The sequence below is a fragment of the Neocloeon triangulifer genome, unplaced genomic scaffold, assembly GCF_031216515.1.
Source record: "Neocloeon triangulifer isolate White Clay Creek 2 clone unplaced genomic scaffold, ASM3121651v1 ptg000003l, whole genome shotgun sequence".
NCBI classification, from domain to species: domain Eukaryota; kingdom Metazoa; phylum Arthropoda; class Insecta; order Ephemeroptera; family Baetidae; genus Neocloeon; species Neocloeon triangulifer.
The window spans coordinates 3,848,940-3,875,495 of NW_026775546.1; the positions used below are offsets into that span (position 1 = coordinate 3,848,940).

The window sequence follows — 26,556 nt, forward strand, 5'->3', positions numbered from 1 at the left end:
CCAGACCAATTGCTGCGTGCAGCTGTTTTTCGGAATGGGGATACACGAGTCTGCAAGTGGCAGTGGCGAACTCCGACTTGAAGATGGTCAAGTTGCTCATGCCACATGGAGATGTTAATGAGCAAAGTTTTGAAGATAATGGAACGGCCTTGATGCTGGCGTGCGCCGCTGGCAAACAGGATATTGTCGAGTTTTTGCTTCAAAATGGTGCTAGTTTGGAAATACGTGACAGGTAAAAATGCCTATTTCTATATATTTATAATCATTTGTTTCTAAAACTACATTTTTGAACAGAACGAATATTATTTTTTCAATATTTTTATTTTTTTAAACGACGAGAAAGAGCAAGTAAATTACACCACAAAACAGCAATTGTTACTCTCCCCCTGGTGCAATTTTCCATCCATCAAAATCAATTATTTGCCATCCAATTTTTTATTCTGTGCCTCACCGACGGCTGCCATTCATACAGAATTGGTCTGACCGCGCTTCACCACTCGCTGTTCCACATCGAGATCGCCAAATTGATTTTGGATGCGGGCGCCGCGGTGGATGCCGCCGACTCGTGTGGTTGGACGCCGTTGATGAGAGCTGGTAATTCAATTTCGCCGTCCGTATATACATATTTGCACAACCGTGAGTGAATATTCGCAGCCAGTCAGAGAAACACAGAGAGCACGCAGAGGGAAGTGTGTTTGCATTGCAATCTTGCTCTCGCTCGCAAATTGATTAATTATTCATTCAGTGACGACGAGAAGCACTTGGTGTAGACCGGGCTGTGACGAGATGCGCCGAGTTCAGATTCATGCAATAGTTATGTAAATGAAATGACATGGCTAGAATAAATATGAAGCATTGGAGGACCTTCAGTTAAAAGATTAAAAGTAATTTTAATTATACAGAATTAAAATTTCTTTAGAAGTTTTTACGATTTTGGTTTTATTTTTCAACAAGGAGATTTATTTTTACTTTTTTTACTGAACAGGCTTCAATATCTGGATTTTTCTCAGTTTTCAAATATACCATGACCCAGAAGTATTTAAATAATTTTTATTGAATAAATAATTGCAATACTTAAAAATAAAGATCTTTTTACGTCACTTAAAAATGAATATTGAAGTGACAAGGAAAATTATATATATTTATTTTTACTCTAATAATTAGCAAACAAACGAAAATTCTTCTTTTCGTTAATATCCTATCTTATAAATTTTAACAATTGAATTGTTTTAAAATTAAGGGAAATTAATATATTTTTTTTTTTTGAAGATTGTGTAAGATTGATGAAAAACAGCTCGTTGCAACTTTATACTTGAACGGAAGTTTGCAGCCTCCAAACAATGCGCCGCTACACTTGACGCCAGATCAAATTTTGAGCACCAAACTTTTTTTTATAATGAAGCACTCAGCACTTGATGTAGATTAGACCAGCCCCGCTCACTTCCTATAAAATATCAGCACTCGTCTCAATTAATAAGGAACCAGCTTTGGAAACTTTCAGTAGTTTAAGTGCTCAATTTAGATCTTTATAGGTGCAATTAAAGCTGATGCATTTATAATCCTTTGAGAAATTTCATTAATCACATTTTTAGTGCTGCTTGAATGCGATCCACAAGTGGTGAGCCTCCTAATTAATCACGGCGCCAACGTCAATCATCGCGACACTAATGGATTAAGTTGCTTGGCAGCGGCTGTGTTTGGTGAAAACCACCAAATTTTGAAATTGCTTTGCGAGGGAGGTGCAGACGTGCATGGGCCGGCCGATTGCTGGAATAATTCTGCTTTGGAATTGGCATCAGAGGTTGAAAAGTATTATGTTAGGTACAAAGAGTTTTTAATAAAAAAAATTTCAGGTAATTATATCAATTTTGGCGCCCGTTGAGAAGAAAATTTCTTGTCCACCTGTTGTTAATGTGCGAGTTGATTCGCTAGACGACGAGGATGAAATTGTCAACCAAAATTATACAACGGAAATAATTGTTCAGCAACACTAATTTTTATTTGGAAAAAACGACACATTGAGCTGCTATTTGAACGGGGACCCTGCATTTTGGACAAGCTAACAACAACAGCAATAACATCAACAGTAAACGAGACATTCATAAATTATTTACTTTCGGTTAACATACTTGTTTGTGCCACAGTCTTGTTGAATATAATAAAAATCTCACGTGATTTTTTTTTAAATTTCATTTTATAATTATATTGAATGAGGAATCGGAGGATTAAATTTTGGTAAAACCCTTACAAACTAGTCTTTTTGAAACTGTGACTGATTTATAGCTAGAGTCGCTAGAGAAGAATTTAATTGTGAATTAAATGCAAATAATTTTGTTAGTACAAGAATTTTTCCTCTTCCGAAAAGAAATTAAGAAAAATAATTAAAATTTGATTATTATTTTCATCTAATGCCATGTTAAAACGAACACTTTTCATGTATAACCCACGAACAACCCACAGGTGGTGAGTGTGTTTTAATAATTCATCTAATCTTGTGCAACCGCGACAAAACCCGTAGCACAAAATTTTTCACACATTCATGTAAAACTATACACCATTGTACACACATAGAGCGCAAACTTCTGAGCTTCCGAGACTCGCCCAGTCTGCTGCTGAAAGCGCGTTGAATTCCGTTTATGAAAACCTTTTTGATAATGCGTAAAATATGCGTTGGCAGTTACTTTTATTTATTACTGTTTTTGAACAGGTCGGGTGTCAACGAAAGCTCAAGCCGTGATCAAAATAGCTCGGCTACATCGATTTTCACATATTTTTATGTGCGTGAGTGAATTATTTTTCGTCTTTTTTCTGGTAAACAGTGGAACGGTTAAAAAACGACAGCAAATTATTATGTTGACAAAAACGGTGCAATGACACTCAACGCTAAACACATCAGGGCTTTATTTATGTATGAAACACGCAGAGCGAAATCTCCTTTTTGTGGCAATATTTTACAAAAATATTTTCCTGCCTTATTTTCAATTAACTATACACAAAAATCAACACTTATCACAGTTCTTTTACTTAAAAAATACAGTTTCCGCGTTGTTATTACTTTATGCGTGTTTTAAAAACAATAAAACTACTTGAATCGTTAATTATTAGTTCGGAATTAATAGGATTACAAATTTCTCAATTCTACAACAGTCAGTGTGATTTAATATAATAAATATTTATAGTTTATAAATCAAATATCCATTCTAATATAGCTTTCTTGTTTTTAATTTAAAAAGAAAAATAATAGAATAAAAAATTGGTAAAATACTGCTTCCAGAAATTGTATGTAATAAAACGCTTTTGAAAGCAAATACCCCCAACTAGCCACTGACACGGGTCAGATGAATAGGCAATGAGAGAAGGTCAGAAAAAACATCTTCAAACTGTGCGTCTGTGTCACTCTCGGTGTGAGAAACGGACAGACGTCTCTTTTGAAAGACGCTCTATTTTGCCTGGAATATAATGCGCTTGTGCTGATCACTTTATAGATCATCCTTTTCTCCCGTAAATTATGAATATTCCAAAATGACACGGGTGTGAATAATGTGGCGCGCAACAGGGTCTCTCCGCGTTCCGTGCGAGCAGGGCAGCGCGATTATTGATTGCCCCCGCACCGCGCGTTCTGTGTCATTCTCTCTCTCTCCAGGCCAAAAACAAAGAGCGGCGCAAACTGCCACATCTTTCGCTCTCGGATCATTTATTGCGCCGCTTATCTCGCTCTCTCCAGCACCCGTACTCACTTAGTTAACTCAGTCTCGTCCATCATCTTCCGTCGCCACTGGAGCGACTACTGGGCCTCCTCGATGTGGATCTTGGTCTCGGTGTTTGGCGTCAACTTCTCCTCGAGCAAAGGTGCCGAGTACGAACAGGACGGTCCTGCCTCCACGTCGGAACCCACGGTGCTCATTTCAAAGCTCTGATTTGAGCTTGGCGGGTTGCTCGAGTTATCGATTTGCACCTGTGGCAGGAAAGCACAAAGTTGGCCGAGATTTGCAAAAATAAAAAAATATGCAAGGCTTGGATAGAATTAAAAATGATGAAACTTTGGTTGACTATAATTTTTTACGACGATTTTAATGTTGATATGCACCTGAATAATATTTTTGATTAATATTGAAAAAGAAACAGAAATAACTCTAAATTTTGAAATTTAAAAGTTTAAAAAAAAGTTCTAATAATAAAAATAATGATTGATTAGTATTTTAGCTTTTCCGGGCCAAAATTAATTACTTTCAGAGTATAAATCAAACCATAAAATATTTTGCTTTTTAGGAAAGTGATGTTTTTCGATTCAATTATTTTAAAAGTATTAAAATGAAAATAATAATCTATAGTTTTTGTCACTAATTGTTACTTGTTTTAGCAATAAAAAAATGTTCTACTTGTTCTTACCTGCAGGTTACATGAAGCGTGTGACCTTTCAGGGCTGGGGGTGAGACTGATGCAGACTGTTGGAGTGGCATCACCGTGCGGATGTCTTGTGGATGCATCCTGTGGGGTGGCACAAGTGTTGGACCTCTTGACGCGATGCCTGTGGTGTCTTTTGGTGCCGTCGCGTTTTGACGAGTGGTGTCGACGAACCTTGACATCAGGCACTGAAAAAAGACAATACAGATCTTGGAACTCAAATATTACTTCTAAAGCCGATTTCAGTAATTTGCTGCTGTGAAGAAATTTAACAATAATTTGAGAAAATTTAAGTAAAATAATAATTAAATTAAAGAAATGAAAAATTCCATTTTTTTTAAATTATATATTATTTTTTTTTTTATTTTTTTTTTTATTAAAGAAAATTTAGCTGATGGATTTAAAACATTAATGTGTTTACCTTGAATTTGTATGTCATTGACAGACGTTTCAAGCTCCACCACTTGCTTTTGTCTGGTGAGCTGGTGCCTCCGAGCAGTCTCTGACCTTTGATGCAGGCGGGGAGGCATCACCCTAGATTGGTCTCGCACCTTCAGAGTCACTTGACAGTCATCTGGCAGATGAAGGTCCATCGCCATAGAAGCCTGACGCGAGAAAATACCAAGTTTTTATTGCAAGTGTAAACAAATGAAACCGTAAAAAATAAAAATTAGCTACTTTTTGTTCGGAATTTAGTTTTTTTCAACCCACCAAGAGGTTTGAAACAATAAAGGAATATAAATGAGAGAAGCTGACAATTGAAATAAAAAAAAATATTTTTCCAAATGTGGAGGCGCATTCAATACTGCTATACAGAGTTTTCATTTCGCTCGCAAAAGTTGCGCCAAAGTAAACAAAAGAGTGGAAAAGTCTGGCGTATTTGCGTCGAGAGCTGATAAAAAGCGGAACGTACGTGCCGCAGCCGGGATGAGAAAAAATCCTGGTGATGAAAAGCAGCGCGAAGCTGTGCTAAAAATTCATCTGCCTGGGCAACTTTTGCCAAAGAGCAGGTTCGCGTGCACAAAATTAATATTAAATAAAAAAAGGAAAGATAAATAACGACCAGCAGAGTTGAAATAAGCGTCCGTTGAGCACGCGACCGTACGAAAAGAGGGTGGATTTTCTCTCCAACCTGTTACACGCGCGGAAGAAGCCCGGTCATATTTTATTCAGACCTAAATGAAACTGCTGCTGAGAGAGAAGGCCCGCGAGGCTCTTTCAAAGGAAGTGTTTAAAAAGTCTGCCCATAATACCCGTTCTAAATCAAGGAAATTCGTATACATCTGTAAAAAAATTATAAAATTCTGTGACACTTTTTTACCTTAAAAAACCTAATTTATTATTGAAATGAAAATTTAAAAAAAAAATGAATAACTTTAAAAGTTAGGCCATCCCTCATAGTGTTATATTATATTCATATTGACAAGAAATTTAGTTAAAATCTTGTTAAATCTTTGAAACAATGAATTCAATATATTCGTAAGTTTTAAAAGTCTTTCAACTTTTTTTAATTTTTAACAAATATCATTTTCAGACAAATAAACGTATTTCTCAATATTTTCAGAGAGAAAACTGGCCAATCGTAAAGGAAACGAGAAAAATCGGACATGGATTCTATTTTAAGTGGTTCTGCCGTGGACAAAAGAAAATTCTCACCTCCGAGACGGCTCTTTCGACGCTGCTCTTTGGCGAGTCGGCCAGCAAAGGAGGCGGACGCCTTTGCTGTTGGAAAATGAGCGGCGAGTAGTTGATGTTGGTGTAGTCGACCGACAACGCTTGCCGCTGCAAAGGGTGTGGAGAAAGCAAAGGGCAGCCCCGTTTGATCGACGAGCTCTGGCGCCGAGCGGCGACGTTCGAGGCCCGCGCCGAACTGGCGTTGCCGGCGCCTAGCAAGGCCGGGGGCACGGGTTTGGCCAACATGTTCAGCTGCTGCATCAGGGGACTCCCGCTGTCCGACAGGGCTGCGATGTTGGGCGCCGAAGGGCACTTGGCCAAAGAGTTGCGGCGCGCTGCGTTGATCGTTGTGGTTGGAGATTTTACTTTAGCATCCTCAGTCTGGTAACCTGAATTTCAAGCGAATTTAATACATAATTATAAAAATTGTTTTTTTAATAAATAAAAACAAAATATAAATTTTAAAATATTTAATAAAATTAAAAATTTTGAATGCCTTTAATGGTTTAAAATACTCAAATTTATTGGTTAATACATACATTTGCATACAGCATTTTATAAGTGTTGAAAGTTTAAATAGAAATTAATAATTAATTAAATTTATTTTAAATTATTAAATTACAAATGAATGTGAGTGCCACGAAGTTCCCTTAGTGGAAATTGGCAAAAAAGGAGGTTGGCAAATAACATGGAGGCAAAAGGGGGGGACAGGGTTATATGTGGAGGAAATGGGCAGCATCGACACATGATTTGACAGTCCCTGAAGCCAATGAGTGAATTGCAGGTGGAAATTACGAGCTTTAGTATTAAAATTAAAAATCGCATCTACATTGAGCGTGTAAGTGAGAAACTCCCTAAAGTAGAAACTCCCGAAAAAGCTACTCAATTTCCAATTTTGAGAGCTTCCACTCTTGGAGATATATGATTAATAATTTTTGAGCTATTTAAAATTTCATTGGGTGGAAATTCCTGAGGGGTAACTTCCTAGTGGCTTCAAGTAGAGTCCGAACTGGAAAGCAGGTGGTGCTGTCAAATCTGATGAAGGTAACACTTCTTCGCCATGGAAAAAAATTCGTGCACATATATATTGACTTAAAAATGATAACATTTCAATGATTTAAAACAAAATTTTTATATGTTGCTTCTGTCTGTGATTGCTCAGATCATAAAAAAATTAACCCACTGTTCTGAGACGTTTAACTCGTGCGGCTCGTTTCACTCGACCGCCTCGACCGCCGCGACCGCCGCGACCGCCGCGACCGCCGCGACCGCCGCGACCGCCGCGACCGCCGCGACCGCCGCGACCGCCGCGACCGCCGCGACCGCCGCGACCGCCGCGACCGCCGCGACCGCCGCGACCGCCGCGACCGCCGCGACCGCCGCGACCGCCGCGACCGCCGCGACCGCCGCGACCGCCGCGACCGACTCAAAGCAACAAATAAAAAAGTTTTTTTTAATTAATTGAAATGTAATAATGTAATAATTGAATTTGAATAATAATAAGTCACTTACCTGCAGAGTCGATAGACGACTGGAATGTCTTGGAAAAATTCAGAAATGACTGCTTGAGTTCCCTTCGGTGCATGCTTTGGGCTGGTGAAGTGACGGCCGAGGCTAGAGGCGTCGCCAGTCCCAGGGCGGTCGCACCCTGAGCTGCGGCCCTGAAAACTCCCAGATTGTCCCAACGCGTCTGACAACTGGTGCTGCGACGGCCACTGCCGTCGTCCGAGCGATACCTGTGCGCAGGGCTAGCTTTCGGTTTGAACTTTGCGGGCACCACTTTGGCGGCGCTGTCTCGCGCCTCAAACGTCATCACACAGGCGGCCACTACGATGAACCCTGAAAAAAGTTGACCAAAAATTTGATTTTTAATTTATTGTCAATATGTTCTTACTTTAGATAAAAGTTTTAAAATTATTCTGAAACTTTATTTATTTAAAAGCCAAAAATCATTTTACTATGATGAGGTGAATATTCTTAACATTTTTCCTTTTTTTTTCAACAAAATTCGCAAATTATATGTATAGCTCTTTCAGTCAGTTCAAATTTTGGAAACCAACGCCTCAGAAGTTGGGAATTTTATAACAAGCAAGAAATAAATTCATTTATAAGCTTATAATAAAAAAAGTTTCAGATTACATCTCAGCTCATAGCGACCACGCATATTAATATTGAGAAAAAGAAATTCCGGGGACTTTTTCCTTCATAGCAGGCAGAGATCATTATTCCAGCAGTTTGCTGTGGAATAAGTCTGACATCGTGAGGATTTGAATTCGCAGAAGAGAATCTTTTGAAAATGTAAAGGTGTATGTGTGCAGGCGCAGCCTTCTCCTGCATTAGTGCAATAAAAGAGGTACTAACAAAAATGGTAAAAAAAAAATGCTCTTAGCTGTACTAGATATTCTTTCAAACTTAAAACCTTTCTCCTCCTCCTTTCTTGTGTTTTAAAATATCATATAATATATAATTATTACGTCTATGTATAAAAAAAAAATAAACCTCCTTATAAATTTGACAGGAGCGACATGAGGCAAAATTTAAGCATTTTGTTTGCTGCTGTCACTTGCTGGTTGTTTAATTCGGGTTTGGCTAATCAGTTTGTTTAGAAATGCCTGCCATTATTGATCTGTTGTAATTTCGAGCAGCAATATACATAATATTTTTTTAAGAGGCCCAGAGTAAAAATAAATGAAAGATGGAAAACGCATATTGCTCATGTCAGTGATCTCTTTAAATTCCTAATGAAAAGATTCCAGGCCACATTTTTCATCCTCGGGCCACAAATTACATCTAGAGAGGTATTAAAAAGCCGCAATAATGATCCAGCGCCTGCAGGTCACAGAGAGTTATGGCCTTTTATACACATTTTTATTTTTGCTCATCATCATTACCAGAGGGAATTATTGTCGGCGTCAAGTGTGCCAGTGGAGCACATGTACAAAATCCGGTCTGTGTGTCGTTTCGAGAGCTCTGCACTCTCGGGAGTCGCGTACAGTTTTATGCCGGTCGACTGTTCACCACCGAATCGCAAAAAGCTGATGCTCTCTTTGCTGCAGCGACCTTTGCAGCTTTCGATCTATTTATAATGCAGGTCGCGAGCAGAAAGAGAGACGGATTGCAAAATAGAAAGAAATATATTCTTTGAAACACATTTGTAAAGGAGAGAGTTAGAGTCATTATTTTAAGACGAGCGCTTCTACTGTGCATAGGTGCTTTAAAGTAAAACCAGTGCTTTGTGAGAGCATAGGGGTCACAACTGTTGCAATACTTCAATGTTCAGTAATTGCAAGCAGAAATGTTCAACTGAGGATTTGCGCTAGATTTTCTCACTACATTTAAAATATGTTAAATTGGGTCTGTTTGAACTGCTTCAACTTTTGAATGGTTGCTTGTTTACACTTTTTTTTATGAATCACTATTAACTTTTTGTGTTGGAATTAGATATCTAAATCATTATTCCGATTCTTGCGAAAGGTGTTTAATAATAAATAAAAATATGTTGTATGCCCTTGAATGCTCTCAAAACTTGGAAATTTTGATTTTTTTTAATGAATATAGGAATAACCTTTTTAAAATTTAAAGCAGTTCAAACGATACAATTTTTAATATAAGCAATAAAATTTTATTAAGCACCAAAATCTTTATGAGAAGTAAATCAACAATTTCAATTTGCTGAAAATTAAATTTCTAAACAATCATTTTAGTCATTTGAAATATTTGGAAATTTACATCTTGTGCATTCATTTTTTGTATGAATCATTCTTATCTTATCTCTGAACGGACTATATATTTACTACAACATGTTCAAAAAATTACAACTCTTTTGAATTATTCTTTATCTTCATTTTGTCAGAATATATAATGTGACAGAATGGATAAAACCCGCGACGGAATTGTCAAAATACATATCCATACCAGATGGTCCAGAGCTTTCTAAAAAGAAAAATAAGACGCAACTACATATTATGTATGCGACGGAAGTTTAAGGGTGCCGGTTGGGGATAAGAGAAGAAGTGACGAGAACGCGCGTTCTTTTCAATTGAAAATGGATATCGGCGTTCCGCTCCAAGGAAAGAACTTTTCTTGCGTGTGTACCCTCGAGCAGCTGTCAACGATCGGCACAAGACCTCGTGCGTTGCTGCTTTCGCACCCTACACAATATTTCATTTTCGCCCAAACGAAAAAGCTGGAGAGAGGATCGTCTGCAACTCTTCCTTAAGATACGTCGTTTTTTACACTGTTCGAGAAATTGAATTACGGAGAGAGAAGAAGTCTAATTCGATTCTCGCACTTGAATTCCCTCGTCAGCTCTAATTATTCCCAAGAATGAAGAATGAGAGCAGTGATTTGGCAGTGAATTGGCGTCTTGTTAGTGTAGTTAGTTAGTGGAACGTTTTTTGCACCAATAAGAGGTCCATAGATTCATTATTAAGTTGATTTTTCATTGATAAGTTTAAAAAAGCTGCTTACTATATTCACCTGTTTTATTTAATTTAATATCCAGAATCAGTTTCAAAAATTAAAGATGCTCTTAATTTTTTTTCTTTAGAGAATCTTTTAAACAATAATTTAATTTCAAGTTACATAAATTTTCTTATATTTAACTAAAAATATAATAATTTAAAAGTTTCCGTTCTTAAAATTTAATCAATTCTGTGTAGAAAATTTTATTTTCCAATATCAGCTAGGATTTCAACACATCAATTGATTTGAAATTCCATCAACAAACCCTCGTTTGGCATGACGCGCTGTTCACGCAGGTACACATATTTATAAACGCAGTGGTGGCTTTTGTTTGCCTTCTGAGAGGTAAACGAGTTTGCGTTTTTGCGCTCGGCCGCGATAGCAAAACGGCGGTTGGCTAATTAAACCGCTGAAAAGGTTTCTATTGTGCTTGGGCCTTTTGATGCCGAAATTGCAATTCGTCCGAGCAAATAACCACAGACTATAGGTTCGTTGTGATGCAATACAGTTGTGACGCATGGAAATGATCAATTGTAAAGCTCCTGTAAAATTTTAATTAATACAAAAAAGAAGTAAAGAATTTTTATTTCTTAGCGAGAATTTTCAGTGTAATATATTAAAATGGTAGGATATAACAACTTTTTTTCATTTAAAAAATTAATAATTATTAATGTGATTCAAATTATCTATAGACGTTAAAATTTTTATGCAAATTTACAAAATATTTTTTTCTTCATTTCAAAAATAAAATATAATATATTTAAATTGATTATTAAATGTAAGTTAACATTAAACTAGAAAAACTGGTTTTTGTTATGAAAAATTTGATCCAGATTGCAAATTTTTACGTGCCGTTAATCGATTCTTTCTCTAATTTCAGCGAGGTCAAAAGGTCAGCGTGCGGAACGCGATTGCAGATTATGAATCTGCACCCCGGAGCCATATGAATAACTGGGTGAGCAGCGGTGCAGAAAATAAATTCCACTCTCGCACTCGCGGCAAAAAAAGCAATGACCGTCCTAGAGCTAATTTCCATCCATAATTAAAGCTACGTGCAACAGCCAGCACATCTCTAGTGGCCTCGCAGGAATGATCTCGGTCGAGAGCACGCTCGTTTCGACCCTTTAGAAGTATAAATGCAGCCGCTTTTTTCTCGTTTTTAGCTTCACAAAGTGGAAAATGACACGCAAGCTTGTTTTGAATTTTTGCTTCATCCATCCACATGCTAAATTGTTTTTATATCGTATTTCATTCAATTGCCAGGTGTAACTTATATAATTAAAAAACTGATAATTATGTCAATTCTAAAACCCATATGTAGCAGTTTTACCGCCAATTTCTAGTTTTTTAAAAATTCGAATATGAGTGTTTGCTGAAGTCAATTAATTTCTTTGCGTATTTTCCAGCATTAGTGAATGAAAATTTACCACTCTTTCTTTATTATTATTATTTTTTTAATTTCATTGAAAATGTTTGAGATTAGAGATGCTATAAAATGATTTAAATTTATTACTTTTTATTGATAATAATTATTTTACGATCAATTATAATTATTATGTTTTAGATAATAGTTAAGTCTAATGTAGTCTGGAGGAAAATTTTACTGAATTTTGAATACCAAATTTGAGAAAACAAATCAGGAGCCCATAAAATCCAGAAAAAAAAAAAAATAATATTCGCGTACTGCTAAAGACGATGAAAATAAAAACTAAATAAAAATTTTAGAAATTTTAAACTTTCTAGAAAAATTTTAATTATTGTAAGTATTGAACACAGATTTGTTTATAATTATTATGTAGTTATGTACTGCAGTACAATTCTTGTTTGTGGAGAAACTGCTTTAAAAAAACAACATTATTGTTAATGGGTTTATTAAAGAAATTTTTTCACTTGACCCGCAAACTCGGAAGTCTCGAAACTTTGCTCTCCAAAGTTAGATGCTGCGGCGGCACGTCTTTTCTTCGCAGGAAATCAGGCGAAACGAAAGGCAATCGCGCTAATGGAGCCACTTTGGCAAGGATTGCACGCTGCATAACGACTAAGAAAAGCTTCCCATTAGCGTGCGTCGCCAGGTGAGTGCATTTTATCCAAGGCGCAATTAAATTATCCCCGCGCGAGTCTCGACTTGCATGCCGAATGAGACCGGCGGTGTTAATAATTAACCCAGCAGAAGAGGGAATAATTGGCCTGGGTCTGTGCCCAAAACAAAGGACCCCCGAACGCAGCCAAAGTAAAGTGGCTCAAGCGAGGGCCTTCGCAGAGACCATTTGAGGACCGAGGGTTATTAACTTTTGCGTTCTGAAAGGGTTAACTGGCACCATAAAGCAGCCACTAAATTTCACAGACAATGAGTATTTTTATAATATTTACCAAACAACTGTTTATTGTTCTGAGGAAAGTATTTATAATTATTTGCATAGAGTAAATTACACTTTATAATTTTGTAATCTTCACATTTTTCAAGATTAAATTAAAGCCTCGCATTTGGATAAATTTAGGTTGCTCATATTAAAATTGCACCTAAAAGCGCTATAACAAATTCATGAATATTCAACACGACGTCAAAAGAATGTTGTTTGCAACTAGGATTTTGCTACTTAATCCGTTTAAGACTAATCCCAAAAGAGGAGCTCGTCGTGCGACTTTGGTGTTTGCTTAAATAAAAAATAATCTTCTTATAAAGATAAAGAGATCATATGTATAGCGTGCTCTTAAAAATCAGGAAGAAATATTATTTTATTGAAAAGTACAAAACAGATTTTAAACTTGTAAACATGTAACAAATTGATTAAGTTTAAACCATTCACTTATAATTTGCATTTTTAACTGTTTGCATGAAAGAACGGAACAAAATGTTGATTTACATACTTAATCAGGAAGGATGAAAAATATATTTAAAACTGACTGCTGCTGACTTTGGATTTTTTAATCAGAATTAAGGATTGGGTTACAAACTAAACTCCCAGGATTCTTATCTGATGCGCAGTTCCACATGAGAGCTGCGACGGGCGACAAGCACGGAGGCATTTCGGGATCGAAATTTGTCACAAAGTTTCGTTTGACAAGGGAGCTATGGCTGCCTTGAAAGCACCTGCCGAGAGTTCTGCGCCCGTTCATCCGACAGTTTACCCAGCTAGTTATCCCTCGGGGATAGTGAGAAACGGCCCTAGCAGTTCGTTTATATCTTGACTGGCGAGGCAAATTCGACTGCCGGCGATGAATTGAGTAAACACGCCGAGTCCCGAAACGGGCAATGCAAATTTGGCGCGTAATTGAAATAAAATGCGGCAGTGGTTACTCAAAATTTACGATACGCATGTAATTTTACTTTTATATTTTTTTTCCTTCCGTGTTTTTACGACTGCAATTTTCTCCTTCACAAGTGCTGTTGAAAAATTTATCCACTCTCAACTTTACGATTCTCGATCGATTATGAGCTGCGTTGAGTTGAAAGCGCGCGCGGAGAGTTGCTCTTGTCTGTGTGCGTAGGGCGAAATGGAAATTCTGACGAGGCGAGCTTCGTTACAGGGAATTTCTTCATGCAAGTTCAAGTGACACTTTGCATTTTCTATATGGGGAATGCGGCTACTGGTTCTCGTTAAAGGAGGTGTTTCAATCACCATGAACGTTTTAACGAGACTTCTCTACTAATGTGGTAAAATATGTTTTCAAAGACACACTAACAATAAGAAAGCATGAGGTGCGGATTTATTAAAATTTGCTTTGGTCATGAATTTCAAATGCATTCTGCCTTATTAAAACACAAAATCATGAGGTGCTCGAAAAAATTTTAATGGATTTCGTTGTACTAGTGAAGAGAAACAATGACTAGCAATGTAAAAGTTTCTTTTTTATTGTTAAATTTTTATATTCTTTATAGTTCTCGTTGGTGGTGGTGTTGTTTTGTCCTTTTTTAATTAAAATTCAAATTTTTTTTAACTCTGAATGTAAACAATGTATTGTAACAATGTATAAATAATAATAACAATATAATAAAGTCACGTTTTTATTTTTTATTATATTTGTGATTCAATAGAAAAATAATATTTTTAATTATTATTTAAAACTTATTAAGATGAACCGTTCTAATTTGTTAAAAATTCCTATTTTCCAAGAGAGTAATTCTTAAAATGAATTTTCTTTTTTTTTATTATCTTTTCGAAGGATTAACAAGCATATTTTGAGAAATTTAATTACATGTGACCTTTGTTCCACCAGTACCGACAGTACATTAGCTAATTTTTGTGTATGAAGTGATTCACAAGTTAAAATTGCGCCGCACGTTCTCAAAAAACAAACGCACGCTGCTCGGACTTGTTTGAGTTTGTGGAAAATGTTATCGATTTGAGGCGGCGCCACCTGCACGGCCGCCGGTGCTCACAGGCCGGAGGTTGCGTGATGCCCAAGATGAACAGGTGGTATGCAAAATAAATTGAAGTTGGAAGAGCAGCAGATTAGCTAGTCTAAACGCGTACAAACGAAAACGACTCATTGTTCTCCTGCTTCTATTGTACGCTGGGGCATTTTAGAAAGGAATTTGAACTTTTCCAAAAAGGAAAAAGATGCTTAAGTGATTGGATAATTGCAATTATTACCTAATAAAATTCTGAAATTTTTTAGGAACATTATCTTAAATATTTAAAATGGAATTTTGTTCTCCTCCCTTAAGTAAGTTGTCAGGTTTTTAGATTTATTTAATGTTCCTTCCTTAATTCTTATAAAAGACCCGAGATGCAATCTAAAGACCTTTGCTATTTGTCTGAAGATAAAGAGCAATGTCAGCTGCTAATGAAAACGTCTAAATTGTAAGACCCTGCAGCAATTGGCTCGGTTTTAATAAAGAAGAAGAGACTTGGACCAAGTCCAATGGAGGCTCTATAAAACGCTGAGCTGTTCCGCAGGTTGGAATCGCAGAATCGACAATAATAATAACCCAGAGTTAAGAGAAATACCATAAATAATTTAAAAATAGTAATTTTAATATTATTTGATTGGTTTTCAGCAATAAAAGTAGAATGCTCTATTTTTGTTAGAAATTTTCCTTTAGCCATTGAAAACTGAAATTTTTAATATGAAAATTGAATATTTATGAGATATTTTGTAAAATTTTTTACAGAAATTGCTTTTTTTATTGTTTTATTTCATCAGTTCCTTCTTGAGCTCAAGAAAACTTTGTTCTTCCTTCAGAGAGTTATAGTAATTCGATTCTGCCAACTTTGACAAAAAGCCGCGTTCGTTGGTACCGAATGTCTGTAATGCGCGTCCTCCATCTCCATCACTCAAACTACAACCATCTTTCTACTTCCATCCGCCACAGACAACTTCGCCCTCACAGAAGTATCATTCGCCATTTATTTGTTTCGGTGAAAACAAATAATACCCTTATAGCCGCTCAAACGAACATGTGAGAAATGATAATGCGATCGCTTTGTTCTTTCACGGATGACAAGATTTGAATTTAAATCGTGCGTCTGGAAATCGCAAATTGCTTTTCGGGTTGAACGGCGACGGCTCTGCAGAAATTGAATTTGCCAATCGGAAATTGCCGTTCTAAGAAGAAGAGACGATTTGAAGGGCTGTAGATCTTGAGGGGAATTGCCGATTCAAAGGAAATAACGCCGCGCAGAAACGGGGCTTTATATTAGTTGGAAGAAATTTAAGTGTTTTAATTTAATGGGAGATTGCGGGGTAAAAATTTTTTAAATAAATTTAATTTTAAAATTAAATAGAGGGATTGTGGATCAAGACAGAAAGATAAGTAAAGTTTTATATTAAAAAAATCTTTAATAATAGCGCATAGCAGGCGCATAGATTACAAAAAGACGAGGCAAAGTGAAAAATAAATGTTTATTTATGATATTTTTTCTATCTCAAAATGAAATTATTAGTTTTATTTAAAAAAATTTGCAGTGCACCTCTCTTTTTATAAAACCCAACCTCAGAACCTGACCGCAAGAGCAAAGTTTCATCACTTTTTATACTTATAACTTTATTTATTCGCTTTATTTTTAACGGAGTACGCGGATATTATTTACATTTTGCACTTATATTATTGCATTTTCTTTTTTCACATTTAAATAAACGCATCCCCACAGAGTAGAGCTGCCTTTTTATTCTAGCAAGGCGCGAGATAAAGAATTCCTCTATTTGTGTGAGAGCACTGCGAATTAATTTTGCATGCGAGTGCTCCGAGTTTTGCGGTCGGCCTCGCTGGCAAGTCTTGCATAATCCGCCACCGCGTCCGCCCCAAAAGCAGTCGTTGGCCTTTTGCTGGCCTCTCATTTCACGCACGACCCTTTTGACACTTGATAGTTTTCCATCCGGCGCAGGAAGTGGAACCCTTTCCTTTTTGCCAAAATAAATGGGGGTGCGTTTCAAAGTGTGGGAGCTCATTATTAGCTAGAGGCAATTATCACGGATAAATAAATAGCTAAAATGAGAGAGTTGTTTTAAAGGCAATGAACATATCGCTAAAATTTAATGATTTTAAAGCACGACTTTTAACTTTTTAAATTAAATATGGAACTAAATTTTCACAAGAAGAATATTTGCTATAGAATTGAAAAAGTTACTGAAGTCTGTAAAATAATTTACTGTTTAAAGAAAATTTTCATCAGTTTTTGGTCATATTTAATAGAGATGTAGATGAATTTCGTTAAATTACTATCTCATTATTTTATGCTCGATCCTATCATTCGATCAATTTATTAAGAGTACTAAATTATTTAGGTTGATGCTTTATTTCTTAATATTAATTATACATTCATAAATTAAACTGTTAATTTCTTTAAATATATTTTAAAATGTATTTTAATTAAAATTGATCAATTTATTGAGGAGATTGATTGGTTAAGGTCAGGTTAATGTAGAATTATCAGTTCCTCTCTGTCAGATTGTGTCCATCACTTTTCAAAATAGTAATCCCTTTTGGAACAAAAACGCGTGAAACATATCATTCGCTTTGTTGATTTCCCATTTTCTACACAGCACTTCACATTTCTCTCCGACTCTCGTTACAATCGGCCGCGTTGGCTGCGTTTTTTTCCGCCCAGGCACACCGACAAAGCGCCCTTTGCTTTTATCTGGCCGGCTCATCTCGGTGTAGAGCTCAATGACGTTTCCGCCGAGCTCGACAACGGTCCGCCCGCCCGCATTCGTTTCACTTACGGCCGCTGGGACAACAAAACCACGGATATTGAGTTTTTGTCCGTCTGTCTCTCTCTCTCTCCCGACAGAGCTTTATAAATTGGCCAGTCGATAAAGTCCAAAAAATGACCGTTAAAAGCATCAGGCGCCCAAATGCGAGCTACATAAATCACGCAGAGTGTACCATTATGCTGGCTGGAGACAAATGTGTTCTACATTTTTTTTTTATCAACTCGTCTAACACCAATTTTTTTATTCTTAGAATTCAGATATGATCAATATCAAAACACATATTACACGTACCATTGGAGAGCGTTCCCAAATTCCTATGTTATTTTTGAAGGAGTTATTTACATAATCAATAATTCATTTCATTTGAAAATTGTAATAGAAATTTAAAAAAAAAATTGCATTTATTTATTGAAAATTTGGTATTGTTAACTTAATAATTAGACATCATGCGTCTGGTTTATAGAATTCAAAATTAAAAAGATTTCACCCTTCAATAACTGAAAAAAACTTAAAAATTTTGATTTAAAAAAAAAATCGTTTCGACAGAAGTTGGTTTCATGACCTTTGAGCAATGTTCAGCAATAGAGAACTGAATCGTAATTGAATTTCACAAGATTGCACCAAAGGGTAGGCAAATCTGCTTGCAGCGCAATCTCACAAAAGCGACGCCACAAAGTACTTAAACGTGCAAGTGGCGCATTCGAGCTGAAAATGAGGCTGTGTGCGATATTTGCGGAACTCACCTCCGACGCCCATCACAATGGGTCCGGCGTAGGAGAAATTGTTCAAGTGGAATCCGCGGCTCTCGTTCTTCACTTTGACTGTGGTGTTGCCTCTGATCTCCTGATTCACCGACAGCTGGTCTGCGTAATAGCCTGTCGACAAAAGGGAGGAAAGTTCAGAATGGAACACACACAAGGTGGAGGGAAACCGCAGGTACAAAAATCGATTTCATCCCTCAATTGACACCAATGGGAATTGATGAGTTCCAATATCTCATGTAATTTTCTAATAAATCATAAAATAATTGCCCAGGTGATTATTTATCAATAAGGAAACTTTGCAAAAAAGATGGAGAGAAGTTGTAATTGTTCCTTGAGGAAACTAACAATCGACAAAGAAGTAAATATTGATCATCTCACTATAAATTCTAAACTTAACGGATATTTTAATATAATTGAAAGTTTGATAATCATTAAAAAATACTTATATAACAGGAATAATTTTAATTTAATTATATAAATTGTTTTCTTATTGAGATTTTGAAGCTGGATGCAAATTAAATTAACTGATATTTTCACTAATTGTGAACTGTTATTTTATCAAAATCAAAATTACTTTTTCTTCACATTTTTTTTTTCAAATTTTATATTATTTTGGTTTTTATGACAATTTATGTTTTTAATGAGTGATATAAAAATTTACTGATTATGATCACATTTTTTCTCTTCTTTAAAAAATGGAGATTTTTTTATTTCACCACAGGCTGTTTTTGTCTTGTTACCATAATGGTGGATTTTGCTAAGGGAGGTTCGCTTGAAAAGCGGCGACACGGCGTGAAGTGTTTCCTTTTTCGATCTTTTGTTGTTGCTTAATCAAGAAGAGCCCTCTCGAGCCGCAACTCCCACGGAAGGAGCACAAAAAATACATGCTTGGGGATGTTTCGCATCAGAGAGATTGGTTCCGCGGGTTGCATATATATATATCCAATCCCAAAAACCCGCTTTTGGTTGTATTTTTCTTTTACCAGCGTTCGACTTGGGCAAAACGCCACAAGCATCGCTTCCCTCATTAAAATAATTACTCTCCAGTTGTCGACGACGACGTTTTCCCGCCCGCAGAGTAATGTGTGTAATTATTTTTAATTATTTCACTTCGCCACTCGGGGAGAGGCTGAGCTAAAAATAAACTGCCAGCTCGCGACTCGCATTCTCCGCAGTGCGAGAAGGAAGAACGGCCGTGCGTAATCGTCATCATTATCAGTCCGTAAAACTTTGCATGAAGAGCTCATTTAGTTTGTAGTCCGACAGAATGAGTTTTGAAAAGCAAGGAAAGTTTGCAGCTTACTTAATTTTGTTTGTAATTTATATATAGTTAATTTTAGATTTGAGAACTAATGTTAAAAATGTGTGAAAATCTAAAAATTTAGCAATAATAAAAGAAGAAAATAAAATTAATATATTTTATTATGAACATGGGATACTTAAAAAGTGGAGAAAACAAACTGAAAATGGTCAAAGAATTTCTGTCGTCAATTTAAAGGAACCTCAGAATTTCTTAATAATTGACTGTGAACTGTTCAAATATTTGCCTCTACAATTTTTAAATATTTAGTTTTGGCAGAGCACTTAAGGTTATTTCCTTTTCAGTCTGATTATTAATTATTAAAAGAGTGAAATTGGAAAAAAATTCATTCCTGCTTTACTCATATTATTTAAATTTAATGGAAATTCTTATTTAAAACGCATTTATAACTTTTCTTGCCTGAGCACCTTACTTTGCAGAATTCACAGAACTTACTTTCATTCAAACTCAATTTCACCTTTCTAGAGTGCCGAATTATACTTCTTGTGCTTCAAGTCAGTAATGAAAATGGATTCGTAACGAGCTCCGACTGAATAACTTTTTTATTAGCTTACTTTCCGTCTTGTCCCGTTTTGCAGCCGAGATATTGAGACTAAGAAGAAAAGACTGGCTGCGGGCTGCTTTTCACAATGACGAGCAGAGAGGCTGCGTGTGCGGTTTTTATCTGCACTATCGTGTGCCACCGTTGCAGAACCACTCGAAGCGAAACGAGGCTGAGTTAATTAATATCTGCGGCTGGGGATTAGAACTGTCTAGAAATGGGGCATACATTTTTTGAGGCTTTTAAATTTGCCAATAAATTATGAAGTAAAAATTTATACAGCATAATACAGGATAACTGCATAATTAATTTCCTTTAATATATGGAAATGCAATAAATGAACATATTTAGGAAAAACTAAATTTTCTATTTCTGATTTGAAAAATTCATAAATTTTGAACCATATTAATACTTTATTTAGAAATTTTTAAATAAATTAAACAGTTTAATTTATAAATAAAATTCAAATGCAGTTAAATAAAAATCTCACTTTATATTAACTATGTCCATAAATTAACAGAAAAATTAAAGGGACACTCTAGCTATTGGAGCAAAACTCAAATCTGATCAGTTCCCTATTAAATTCACAATTGTAACATTTGATAAATAACGGATAAACAAATATTAAAACAGCAAGATTGCAGAAGATGCGGAAATATTTTTCAAGAAAAATACGAAAATAATGATGTTTTTTATGTGAAAATATTTTTTGTTGTTAAAATAGACAATGCAATATTTTACTTATATTTATAAAAAAAACCAATTAAAATTTAGCTCTTGAATTGTTAATATTTTCCAGGCCACGAATTTGTAATTTTTATTCTCACCAAGAATGGCCATTCCGGCGCCGAGGACCATGAGGATGATGCCGAGGGAGAGCGCCTTGCACGCGTTCCACAAACACTTGGACGTCACCTTGCCTTTGACCACCTGCACGTTCCAATCGCCGCGGCTGGCGTTCGGTGGCCGCTGCGAAGCCGCCGTGCGGCCTCGGCCCTTCTTGCTGGCGACGGCCGCGGCCTGGTGCATCGTGCTGCCTCTCTTGCTTTCAGTCAGCCGGGGACGGCCAGCGGGGGCGGAGGGCCGACCTGCCACCTTCCACGCTCTGATAAGACTGCCTCCAGTGCCTCCAGATCTTCCACTGGACCACTCCGAGATCCAACAGGTGCGACTCGCGTGCCATCTGCCGCCGACCAGATCCGGGGTGGAATGGGGTTGGCCTCTGCTGCAGCCTTGTGGGGTTGCGGGAAAACACTGCGAAGGGTTGGAAAATGAGTGGGAAAAGCTCGTCTGGTTCAATTTCCACGCGTCCGAGGGCGTTTGCCGCTTCAAAATGGAAGAAATTGGATTTAACTTTGTATCAGCCAATTTTCAAAATATTTTAAATTTGCGTTTGAAGCAAGTTTACAGTTATTGTATTCTGTTTTTTTTCCTCAAACCAGTTGATGTTTTTAAAAATTGAATCAGTGATGTAACGATCAAAAAAATTCAACAAATACACAACAATAATTATTAAAGGATTCCTTATTGGCATAATCTAATCAACAACAATAGGAGCTATTTTTGGCAATTATTGTAAAATATTTGAAAATTTTACTGCCATCGTCATAAAGACTTGATTTTAATATATAAGTGAATATTTAAATAGAGGGGGCCCACAACGGAGGATGAAGTCTTTTTTATCTCTTGATAAAAAGTTATTGCCTTTTTGTGTGAAACAAATCAATAATTACAATTATTTTAAGTTCGCGCATTACTACAAAAAGAATAATAATAATATGCCTGTTGTTTGAGTCTCTAATTGAAATACAAGTTAAGCTTTTAACTAATCATGAGAACGCTTGCCAGTCGCTCGGCATCAATAATATGTACAACTTATGCTATAATTGTTGAGATACATGAAACCGCATGAAGCCCGGGCCACGTAAAACTTGAATCTTTTTCATAAAATGAATTACTGAAAATTGAAAGCAAATTAGATTATTATTTGAGTTACATATTTTGAGTAAAAGAAATAAAACTATTTATTTTTAGATTATTATTTTAAATTGTTCAATTTTGTAAAGATTTCAAAATAACTTTGATTTGCAATTATAGTTGCAATGATCTTTATCAAAATATTAACACCACGAGATTCCCCAATTTCCCCATGTTTTAGTTATGTTATTCCTCTAAAGTTCACTGCATTTATAGAACCCAAAAATCTTAAACTGAAGAAAACCGAGTTCAATTTATTATTTTCAATGTTTTGTAAGTTAAATTTGTTGAGCTGGTATCTTGTTGCCGCCTTTTTTGTAGCGCCACATGATCAGTGTCATCAGCTGGACTAGCTGGAGTAACATCATGCATGGTGTGTTTTTCTTTTGCATGCTGATTTGGGCCGAAAATCGTTGCCGAAAGTGCCGAAGAGACGATCGCCGAGAGAAAGAACACCGGCGGCTGTTCAGCTAGGCCACGATTCAACACGTTGCCAACGCCAGGTGCGTATAATTATTTGGGAGCAGTTGCATGATTTTCGTTTCCTTCACCATTTTGGCCTAATTGATGAGCTTAATTTAGTCAGTTAGGGCGTTTTTTCCAGTGATTCAGAATGAAAGTTAAACAATTTTCTTCATTATCAAATATCACATAGAAACTTAAATAATTTGTAAAAAAAGTTAAATAATCCGTGATAAATTCGTCACGTCAATGAGACTTCTGAAAATTTTGATAGGTATTTTCAGAAAATCGATATATTTTATTTAAAATTATAAATAGCGCGGAAATTAAGTGAAAACGTAGTTTCAGGGAAGAGAAATATCAATTTTATGACATCAAAACACCACGACACAGAGAGCATTCGGGATTTCCATCAATTTCCCCAATGAATATCAACATGCTAATGAGAAATTTAAGCCAAATAGGAGAAGAGAGTGCCGTTTTCCGTGGTGGCCAAGTTCTCCAAAAGGTCACATACATAGGAAAGGCAGACAGGCAAAGCTCTACTTGCAAATTTAACTCTGAAGTTATTAGAATTGGGTCTACGTTTCATGTCAAGGGCAGTGTGCAGACGACGCAAAACTTTAAGAAAAACAAATTTAAAATTATTCTCTTTTGCTCTTTAGGAGATATTTTTTATGCAATTATTAATGTATCATCAATTTATCAATATCAAGTTAATTAAACAAATTTTTTAATTATTTATAAAGGAGTAAATTTCTCAGAAATTTATATATATATTTTTTTTCATGATTGTAAGTTTTGAAGAGATCTTGATTGATTTTTGCAAGAGAGATCAAAGAAGTAAAAATTGAATTTTGATATTATTATTGTTGTTGGTCAATTAGGACAAGAAAATGTAGCAAAACTATCAGTGGTTTTTTTCTTCTATAGAGACATGGGCCTTGCTGGTGCCTGCCTGGCCTTTGTTTCCTTTGTTCGAAAAGACAGCCAAGCACTTTTCCATCCGATGATTTTCTTGGCAAAGGAAACGAGAGCTTTCTCTTGTGGCACGCACAAAAAGCAGATAGACGTGGACAAAAAACGCATGTTCGCACTGCCCCCAGGGTGGAACCTCCAGTTGGCCGAGCAAGGAGGCAAATCGGCTGCTGTGTGTGTTTTTGTTTCTGGCCCGGCTCGGAAAACGGAAACGCGCGGCGGAGAAAGCGTAATAATCACTAATGGCTCTGTAATTATGCGACTAACTAAAGGCCAATCAACGCAGCCAACACGCCACTCCCACTAGGTTAAAAGAGAGAGCAGTTGGAGCGCCTCCAAAAAAGCAACCCCCTTGCTGCACACGTCGCTTTTCTTCGCCCCTCACCCTTAATAGGCCCAATTTTATCGCGGGACCAAATAAAAGCCGAGCAAAGCTCTTCTCGGAACAAGCGGATTTTCTCAGACGTTTAATTAAATTCAAGATTTGTTGCGCAGCGCAATAAAAACGGGAGGGTTTTAAGAATTTAAACTAACGTTAGTGGAGAAATAAATGAAAAAATTTATTTAAAAAATAATTTTCAAAATTCCAATTTATTATGCTATCTTGTAAGAAACTTTGTTCATTGAATCCCTAACTTCTGAACGCATCGTGCCTTATTATTACGGATATTAAATTTATCCAAATTGAGTAAATTTACATTTTTTACTGAAATAAATTTTGCTATTAAAGTAATAATCGAAAATAATAATATTTTAGCAAGTTTTTTTTTTATTAAAATTAAGTTTTTTTGCACAATAGTTGATAAGAAACTACATTGTTTGAGGTTTATTTGAAAATTAACATTGTAGTTGATTAACTACAATTTCAAAATGTTACAATATCATTTTTTTTTTTTTTTTTAAATATGATTTTACAGCTTTCCCACATTTCTAAATTTAACTATCAAAACTATTCAAATTCTTAGAACAATTTTTTGTTGTGCTGACTTTTGAAAACTGAATTCAGTGTGAAAATATAATTTTTCTGATCATTGCAGTCGGAAAGCATTTGCGACAATCTTTTTTAATGTCACGCGAGGTATCAATATAAGAGAGTATATCGGGAAACGCGACGACAATCTCCGTTGCAAACCTTAACAAAACGCTCTCCTTTGTGCTGGAGATGTGGAGCTGAAAATGCGTGCCTAAACTCGTGAGCATTTCCGGGCCCTATTTAACCTTAAGGCCGATCGCACGCTGAATGGAAAAGTAATCACCCACGGCACAGGCGAGCGTAAGAAAAAGATATATATTTTTCCCTTCGGCTCTTTGTAGAGCCGATCGACGATCCGATTAACAGATATGCAACCGGCACGACAGCTCTAGTTGCTACGCCGTCTTGGAGCGTTGCTGTGGGCACACATCGGAAAGTGAAAGCGACTATTATGGGCAGCTCGATTCTTTATATCGGCACAATAATTTGTTAGCTACATTATGCTAGTCTGTTGTTGAATTCAATACTGGCAAATTAACTTCAAACTAAATTGAAAATTTTAAGTTAGAAAAATTGTAAGACATTAATAAAAATTCCCTCTTGCACTAGAACCTTTAAGAATAGAATTTTCACTTATTATTATTTTTCATACTAGTTTTTATAAATTTAGTACTAAAGTTGACACAGAAGTTTTTTTTTAAATGGGAATATTAATTTCCAATTAGAGAAAAAATATTCAATACTAATTTAAAGATTATTAAATATGTATTAATTTACAAATAACTAATATATTTGATCTGGATAGACAGAAATTAAATTTTGTTTTTAATGTTTTAATTAAAAATTAAAATCAAAGTAATAATCAAATGCTTTTCATCATCAATATTGAGGAAATTATTTAATATTTTTTTTAAAGTACGTAATAAAGAATTTAATCAAAAAACAAAATAATTTAAAATAAGATATAAATGCTAGATTAAAATTTGCTTCAACGCACTTTTAATACTTAATTAAGAAGAGCATAAATTAAAATTATTTTAAATATAAAAAATACGAGCTTAAAATTTTAATTGCTTAATTTGTATCATTATTCATGTAGTTTGCAAAATAATACAGATATTAAAGCTCAAAATTTCTAGCCATGAGTTGCGGCGAGGAGAATTCGGTGGTTTTCGTCCAGCCGACGCTATGTTTTTTCTCTTGAGGGCACAAGGGGTGAACGAGGGGTGCTACCGTGGGTATGGTTTTGTTACAGTCTCATTATTAACGACCCGCCGCATGAATATGCAAGTGCATGTGGGGCGACCGTTGGCCGCAAAAGGTGGTTGTCTCGGCTCATTTTTCACGTGTTTGAGGAAATTTTCCAGGCCACTGGGCGCTCACCCCTCCGGCTGCATCTCTCACCGGCGTCTGGGCGCGCTAATGTTTGCATAATGTCGCCCCAGCGTCAACAAATCCGCGCTGATCCTTTCAACCGCGCGCCCTCGCCCACCGCTGAAAAGAAACGGGCCGCCTGAGAAATCGGCCTCGCTGATTTGCTCTCAAGGGCCATTATGTGCGAATCCACAACCTCCTCATCACACATTTTCGAAGGCTTTGTAGCCAATTGATAAGATAAATTTGCCATAAAAAATAAAAATTTAAATGTTTTTCTTCCTCATTATTTGAGTTCGTTTGAATCAGTTTGAATAAACATATTTTATATTTGAATGAAAATTTTAAAAACGTTTCAAACATTTAAAATGATGTAACAGCCCTCGTTTCATATTATAAATTAATACTTTTTTAATATTGATGAGATAGCATTTTTGAATTGACTTAAATTTCAATATCATGAATT

At 36.0% G+C, this 26,556-nt stretch overlaps 1 protein-coding gene and 1 long non-coding RNA gene across 2 annotated transcripts; one reads left to right on the plus strand and one right to left on the minus strand.

Annotated features, from left to right (window-relative positions):
• Window positions 1-719: 719 nt before the first annotated feature.
• On the plus strand, window positions 720-1,980 carry LOC132192537 (uncharacterized). Its single transcript, XR_009441343.1, has 3 exons — window positions 720-884; window positions 1,593-1,801; window positions 1,854-1,980. It is a non-coding gene; the product is annotated as an uncharacterized LOC132192537 (long non-coding RNA).
• LOC132192535 (uncharacterized) lies at window positions 1,981-21,423 on the minus strand. Its single transcript, XM_059612536.1, has 7 exons — window positions 21,154-21,423; window positions 18,444-18,575; window positions 7,591-7,917; window positions 6,061-6,467; window positions 4,826-5,009; window positions 4,390-4,592; window positions 1,981-3,955 (listed from the first exon to the last, which is right to left on the minus strand). The coding sequence occupies exons 1-7, from the start codon at window positions 21,353-21,355 to the stop codon at window positions 3,785-3,787; spliced, it is 1,626 nt and encodes a 541-aa protein (XP_059468519.1). The 5' UTR covers window positions 21,356-21,423; the 3' UTR covers window positions 1,981-3,784.
• Between the last annotated feature and the right edge of the window lie 5,133 nt (window positions 21,424-26,556).

Excerpts from the sequence above, each read along its gene's own strand:
- LOC132192535 (XM_059612536.1), bottom strand. The coding sequence starts at position 21,355 with ATGCACCAGGCCGCGGCCGTCGCCAGCAAGAAGGGCCGAGGCCGCACG. Across the intron at positions 6,468-7,590 it reads GTCGTCTATCGACTCTGCAG|GTTACCAGACTGAGGATGCT; the intron begins GTAAGTGACTTA and ends CTTGAAATTCAG. Across the intron at positions 3,956-4,389 it reads ACGCTTCATGTAACCTGCAG|GTGCAAATCGATAACTCGAG; the intron begins GTAAGAACAAGT and ends TTCCTGCCACAG.